At 40.7% G+C, this 7675-nt stretch overlaps 1 protein-coding gene across 1 annotated transcript in view; it reads right to left on the bottom strand.

Annotated features, from left to right (window-relative positions):
* Positions 1-3159: 3159 nt before the first annotated feature.
* Positions 3160-7675, bottom strand: part of CATSPERE (catsper channel auxiliary subunit epsilon) — a 62585-nt gene continuing 58069 nt past the window's right edge. The window contains exons 19-20 of the mRNA XM_060273275.1: positions 6191-6244; positions 3160-3346 (exon numbers count right to left, since the gene is read on the bottom strand). Coding sequence (XP_060129258.1) covers positions 3160-3346; positions 6191-6244 — 241 coding nt within the window. The remainder of the gene's footprint in view (positions 3347-6190; positions 6245-7675) is intronic.

The raw sequence follows: 7675 nt of genomic DNA, 5'->3' as shown, positions 1-7675 counted from the left end.
TGGCTTCTTGCAGCGAGGGAACCGCCAGAAGGCCCTCAGCACGGGACCTCAGTGTCCGGGCAGAACGATGGGGGTGGAGACGCTCCTTCAGGTATACCGGACCGAGGCTGTTTAGGGCTTTAAAGGTCAGCACCAACTTTGAATTGTGCTCGGAAACGTACTGGGAGCCAATGTAGGTCTTTCAAGACCGTTGGCGAGAACTGTGATTTCTTCCAAAGTGAAAGCAGCAGCTCGCTCTTCTCATCTACAAAGAACAGAAGTAGGGAAAGCACATGACGCTGACAGTTGCTATGCCTAATTCACAGTCAGTTTCGCCATAATGAGATTATAATTTGAACAGGACTATAAATTAATTACAGTAGCATTGTTTTAAACCTATGAACAAATTGATGGTGATCACCACATCCATGTTATCTGCATAAGGATACAGTTAACATTCCAGGTGTGAAATATGGCTATGGTCGTGTTCTGCTTCCTGTTACTTTTTCATTCTCTGTGCGCACAAGCTGTAATTACCATGAGAAAGGTCTGCTGTCCCCTGGCATGACACTCCTCTGACATCCCCTTCCCAATTGCTTAGTTAGTCTCCTAGTACCATCCTTTGCTCCCACACTGCCCAGCAGCCTTTTGTAAGTGCTGCCCAATTATGTCCCCAAATTACCATTGTAGCAACCAACACTACCTCATGATCTCTCTGTATCAACCAATGGTGGCACAGAAACAGAGCACCTGATTGCTGTACTGTACTTGAGTGAACAGGCTGCTCAATCCCACAGGTTGAAGTGAGAATATATTTCCCAGGATGACCCACAGCCATTTCACAGCACCTTGGAAAACATAATTCCATATACGTGTGTGTGTGTGTGCGTGCTAATAATAATAATAATAATAATAATTTATTTACCTATACCCCACCCATCTGGCTGGGTTTTCCCAGCTACTCTGGGCGGCTTCCAGAAGGATATTAAAATACAATAATCTATTAAACCTTAAAAGCTTCCCTAAACAGGGCTGCCTTCAGAGGCAAATATGCAAATAAAGGGATGGGGCCATAAGAATCATAAGTAAACCTTGTAGCAGCCCTTTGGTGCCCCATCTCCTTTCCTGTTTTGTACATAGCATTTGGGACCCAAAGAAAAGACAGTCTAGTTTCAAAATCTAGGCCAAAAGACCAATGAACTGTACAAGAATGCTGCATTTCTCGCACTCTTTTTTTTCATTTTCGGTAAATTACTTTCAATGGATTGTTGCACTGATCATTACTAGGTTCCCTTTCAGCTCCCAATTTGATATTGATTTGAAGCTTGCAATGTGCTATTTTCAGATGTTTTTTTAAACAGTTATCAAATTCAATTCAGAAGAATGTCAAAAGTGACGTGGGGGAGAGTTTATTTAATGGTGGTGAATTCTTGTTTAAGATACAGTTTATCATTCTGAGAATTTTAGTGTAAGGAACAACAAACTGCTTTATAAAATAAATAAATAAATAAATAAATATTAAACTAGGGAGAAATGGTTGCCCTCCAGATGTTGTTGCACCACAGCTCCCATAATCCCTAACCTTTGGTCATGTTAGTTGGGGACTGCAGCTCAATGATAGAACATATATTTTGTGTGGAGAAGGTCCCAGGTTCAATCCACAGCATTTCAAGGTATGGTTGGGAAAGACCCCTGTTTGAAACCCTGCAGAACAGCTGCCAGTCAGTGTAGACAGTACTAAGCTGGTTGGACCAATGATCTGGCTTGGTATAAAGCACCTTCCTATGGAGCTGTCAGGAGTTCAGTTACACTTGGGGGGGACACAAACACTAAATGGTCCATCATGTTAAACCACATATTGCCATACCTAGTGTTTATTAAATGATATATCAAGGACCAATGGGGAACTTCAGTGCCACAGCTTGCCCAGTGTCTCTTCCCTCCCCCTGCCCCTGATTGTGCCATTGACTTCTGTTTGGACTGAAACCCACACCAACAGCTCCCCATATGCTAGGTAAAGGTGGCTGGGAGACAAAGAAGTTAAGAGCGGGAGGGAATGTGGTGTCCCTCATCTGAGGGCAGGGGAAAGATGCTGAAAGAAATGAGAAAGAGATACAGAGTTAATTTTTTTTAAAGAATAACAAAGTGGTAATAGAAAAGTTGTTATAGAGGGAAGAAGTCAATGCTAAAGAAACAGGGAGGAGGGTTGAAACAAACAGGCAGTTCGGAGAATAAGGCACAAGTATGACAAGGGATAAAAATGCTTGGGGAAACAAGAGGGAGAGGAGGAACTATAAAGCAAAATCTTTCTCTACTCCAAATTAGCAAATTTCTGGCTAAAATGGAGAGGCTGAGTTTCAACAGCCTTCACAGCCAATGTGCTGTTGGCATGAATGAAACTGAGCTATGAAACTCCTTGTTACAAGAAAATTGCTGAAGTAAAAAACTTGAGAAATTTCAAAGAAGAATCAGAAGAAAATGATGTTAGTAATTGCTAGCGGATTACACCAAAGTCTGCCTCCCTCTGCTACAATTTTGTGACTGGTGGGTCTCAGTAATTTTAAGCTATATCAAATTGGAATGGAAGGTAGAGAGTTTGAGAACACGTTTATTGCTTGCTATAAATATTTGTTCACACACATTTTTCCTAACACCCAAGCCTGTCACTTATCTACCACCATTATGAATTGTACTATGAACAGTGCTAAGGATTAGTGTCTCATATTGAACATTCACTTACTGTGAAAAAGACTCTATAAATTGAAAGTAGAGACAGTATATGTACTTTCCATTGTCTATTTGTTTATTTTGCAGCACAAGAAAATCTTCAATAAAAATGAAATAAAAAAAACAACCAGTGGTAATAATTCAGTTCTTGAGTATCCAGAGGTCATTGTTAACATCACAGAACCATTCCTGAATAAATATTTTATTTTACTGTTAAAAAATTATTACACAGAAGGAATGAACCAATTTGGGATTGGGATTTTGAAAAATATAAGATTTTCAGCTTTTTAGAGTTTTAGAGAATGGTAGAAAATTGTGTTTAAAAGTATACTTGTATTAATCTTAGTTTGAAACATTACGTTTGCTTAAAACATTACAGCATTTGTTTAAAACATTACATTATAGTATGTTCACATGCAGTTTAATAAATAAAGGTAATAATTTGTAACTGGATTAGTCATATTTCTTTCCGTCCTCTGAAGAAACATCTGAAGAAATATCTGAATGAAATGATGCCATTGGGTCCGCAAAATGGAGTTCCCGAAATAATTTCACATACCGATAGTAGCTGAAGGCAAGGACTCCCCAAAAGAAAATAACTATCAGACAAGCCCAACCGGCAATCTTAAGCATGTTTAGGCTAAAATACAAAAAAAAGGAACATAAGTGTGTGTGTGTGTTCATTCAATGAGCAGCTGGATCCTTATAATAATAATAATAAAGGTAAAGGGACGCCTGACCGTTAGGTCCAGTCGCGGACGACTCTGGGGTTGCAGCGCTCATCTCGCTTTATTGGCTGAGGGAGCCGGCGTACAGCTTCCGGGTCATGTGGCCAGCATGACTAAGCCGCTTCTAGCGAACCAGAGCAGCGCACGGAAACACTGTTTACCTTCCTGCCAGAGCAGTACATATTTATCTACTTGCACTTTGATGTGCTTTTGAACTGCTAGGTTGGCAGGAGCTGGGACTGAGCAACGGGAGCTCACCCCGTTGCGGGGATTCGAACCGCCAACCTTCTGATCAGCAAGCCCTAGGCTCTGTGGTTTAACCCACAGCCACCCGCGTCCCATTATTATTATTATTATTATTATTATTATTATTATTATTTATACCCCACCCACCTGGCTGGGTTTCCCCAGCCACTCTGGGCGGCTTCCAACAAAATATTAAAAATACAAAAAAATGCTTTATTGTCGCAAGCTCTTTCCACTGAATGGAACGTAATTATTTGTTTAGCTTAAAATACATGTAGAATGTTATTGGAACACCTGCACAGAGCTGGGGTGTGTTATAGCAGCCTGTGCCCCTCTCACCCAAACTTGACACTGCTGTGGCACTCACCACGCATACCATACTCAACCCTTCTTCGAGGGGGAATTCGGAACCCATTCCAGGCACTGCTCCAGTGAACAAAACCAGATTGGCCCAGCATGGCTAACCTATCCCACAGATTAGAAACTGTGGGTGGGTGGGACTAGGGAGATAGGCAAGAAGGGGTATATAGCCCATTATTAAATATCCCAATAATTTATCTCCCAGTCGTTTTCCTTCCGGGGGAAAATATGCAGCTGGCACAGAGACATTTATATGCTGGCACAAAGACATTTACTTTTATAAGCTGCTGTCTGTGTCACCACCAAGGCCACCATAGCTACAACCACAACTGCAGAAGTCAGAGCAGTGACTCCAATCAAAACTGCAGCAACAACTGCTGGATTGACCTACATGTAATCTTCTCCCCACAAGACTCTTCAGAATGGAACTGAAGAGATTGAAATGCCAGTAATGGAAGCAGGGACTCTCTGCTACCTGAGTGTTCCTATTCAGCTCCACCTCAAAAGAACCCATATCTTATTTTGCTCCTATTTTGCTCCAAAGGCTTCATTCTGCTGGTGAACAAGACAACTGTCTCTGCCATCTGCTTGCATGTCCAATGGGATTTCAAAGCACCTATGTGCACCTGCTGGGATTGTATTATGGCTCCACCTTGTCCTCTGGGCAGAGCCCTAGGTGTCAAGAAACATTTGCCCCACTTTCAAACAAACTGGCTCAATATTAAAATTCCTTCAGTAGCACCTTAAAGACCAACTAAGTTTTTATTTTGGTATGAGCTTTCGTGTGCATGCACACTTCGTCAGATAACTTTGCACATGAAAGCTCATACCAAAATAAAAACTTAGTTGGTCTTTAAGGTGCTACTGAAGGAATTTTTTTATTTTGCCTCGACTCAGACCAACATGGCTACCTACCTGTAACTGGCTCAATATTGTTAATTCATGTGTATATCCTGCCTTTCAACCCGTTTGAGCTCCATAGAGATAAAAATGGCAAATACGCTTTGTATACTGTACAAATATATTGCTGTGTTCTTTTATTCAAAATGGTGAATTCTGGTAAGGATACAGGAATAAATTCCTTTATCTCAGGTGTTAGAAAGAATTCCTCTTCCATCAAAATTAATGCTCTATTATTAAAGTTTGCCAAGGATGATGGTTAGGGTCATAGCTGCCAAGTTATCCCTTTTTAAGGGGATTTTCCCTTATGCTGAATAGGCTTCCTCGCGAGAAAAGGGAAAACTTGGCAGCTATGGTTAGGGTTGCCAGACTCAACAGTGGACAGGACTTCTGTGACTTTAATTGCCCTGTTCTCTTTTGAGTCTGGAAACCTTAAAGAGAAACCAGCAGACCCTTTGTTTAATTTCCAAGCAAAGGGTCTCCTGGTTTCTCTTTAAGGTTTCCAGACTCAAAAGAGAACAGGGCAATTAAAGGCACAGAAGTCCTGACTCCTGTCTTCTATTGAGTCTGGCAACCCTAATGATGGTGGAAGTTACAGATTGTCAGAAATGCATTTATTTTGGATTCTACCACCTCCACCCCACATTCCCTGCGTAGAAACACACATCGGTCATTGGAGGATTCACTTTATGTATTTTTATGTAACTGACAAAAGCTTTTACCACAATATGTCTTAGTCTTCAAGGTGTCACTTTTTGTTGTTGTTTTTAGTAGGGTGGGTATTTTAACACATGGCTGGAATATTGAGGAACATAATTTGTTTGCTTGTTTGAATTTTCAGTGTATTTGTAGTAAAAGTGTATCATCATGAATAGCTACTTCTTAGTATCAACATTGAATGTAGCATAGTCTGTGTGGTTTTTATATGCATAAGGCATCACTTTTTGAAAGCATCTCCACATCAAACATCTAGGGTTGGACCTGAAGGTGAAATTGTACATAGCTCATGATCTAATTTTCTGAGTCAATTTTTTACACATAGAGAATGTTAACATTCATATTATCAATCTTCCATTGAACTAGAAAAACATCTGAAAGCTTCTAGGCTTTTTAAGAATGTAGAAAGTTAATACATCTTCCCAGATTTCAGAAAAATGGAGTTTGTTCAACGGATTTTTACCAAACTTTTGTGCAGGAAAGGGAACTAATGCTTGATCTCATGCCAACAAATCAAGGGTACTAATGCCTACCTTTCAATGATGCCGTGTGTGTGAACTGCAAAATAAGCTTCATAAGGACAAAAACTGGAATAAAAAATGAGAGACTAAACATTATTTTTTCATAACTGTAAACTACAACAGTCTTATAATGAGAGGGAAACCATCTTATAATTAGAGGGGAACCCCGAAAGGGTCAATTTTTAGATGATTACTGCTTCAGAAAAATCAAGTGTAAGATTCATGACAGTGATGATACTGTGAGAGGAGTGGTGACAGATACATTTGGGCCCTTCAGAGACGGGGCTACTGATACTAGTAGTCCTTGATAGCCTTAACCAACAGGAACAGGATGATTCTCCTTCTGTATCAGCATGTGTTCTCTGCATGAATATAAGAAAAAGGGCATGCTACCACAGCAGGTCTCCCCCAGCACCCTCATTTCTGAGATTGGTTATGTAACTGTTTTACCATATGTACATAAGAAGCTGTAATTGCTGATGTTTGTACAGAGATTAAATTAGATGAAAAACACTCTCTGCATGGGTGTGTGTGAGGTTTTTCTACTCTAAGAAAATATTGTGTGTAAAAGAATAACAAACTATACTTGCAGATTGACTGAATTTGTCTTCCTCCTTGGATACAATCAGTTTAGCACATGTGCAGAGGCGATATGCCAGGACCCTCCCATAACACAAAATGGGTAAGATTCAGAGTTCTGTGTAGCTTATTTTATTTAAATTGTTTTACTGTATTTGTCATCCAATAACTAAAGTTTTCTGGGTGATATTCAGCACACTGCACTGAAAATCTGTTATGTTATTGTGTTCCTAAGTAACAGCTAGATGTCATCTCTGCTATTGACCTGTTGTATGTACTGTACACCATATGTTGTTGTTGTTGTTGTTTAGTCGTTTAGTCGTGTCCGACTCTTCGTGACCCCATGGACCATAGCACGCCAGGCACTCCTGTCTTGCACTGCCTCCCGCAATTTGGTCAAACTCATGTTCGTAGCTTCGAGAACACTGTCCAACCATCTTGTCCTCTGTCGTCCCCTTCTCCTAGTGCCCTCAATCTTTCCCAACATCAGGGTCTTTTCCAAGGATTCTTCTCTTCTCATGAGGTGGCCAAAGTATTGGAGCCTGAGCTTCACGATCTGTCCTTCCAGGGAGCACTCAGGGCTGATTACCTTAAGAATGGATAGGTTTGATCTTCTTGCAGTCCATGGGACTCTCAAGAGTCTTCTCCAGCACCATAATTCAAAAGCATCAATTCTTCGGCGATCAGCCTTCTTTATGGTCCAGCTCTCACTTCCATACATCACTACTGGGAAAACCATAGCTTTAACTATACGGACCTTTGTCGGCAAGGTGATGTCTCTGCTTTTTAAGATGCTGTCTAGGTTTGTCATTGCTTTTCTCCCAAGAAGCAGGCGTCTTTTAATTTCGTGACTGCTGTCACCATCTGCAGTGATCAAGGAGCCCAAGAAAGTAAAATCTCTCACTGCCTCCATTTCTT

Source organism: Zootoca vivipara, chromosome 3, assembly GCF_963506605.1.
Source record: "Zootoca vivipara chromosome 3, rZooViv1.1, whole genome shotgun sequence".
Lineage (NCBI taxonomy): Eukaryota > Metazoa > Chordata > Lepidosauria > Squamata > Lacertidae > Zootoca > Zootoca vivipara.
The sequence above is the reverse complement of the archived record's forward strand: the minus strand, read 5'-3'. Positions and strand labels throughout refer to the sequence as shown.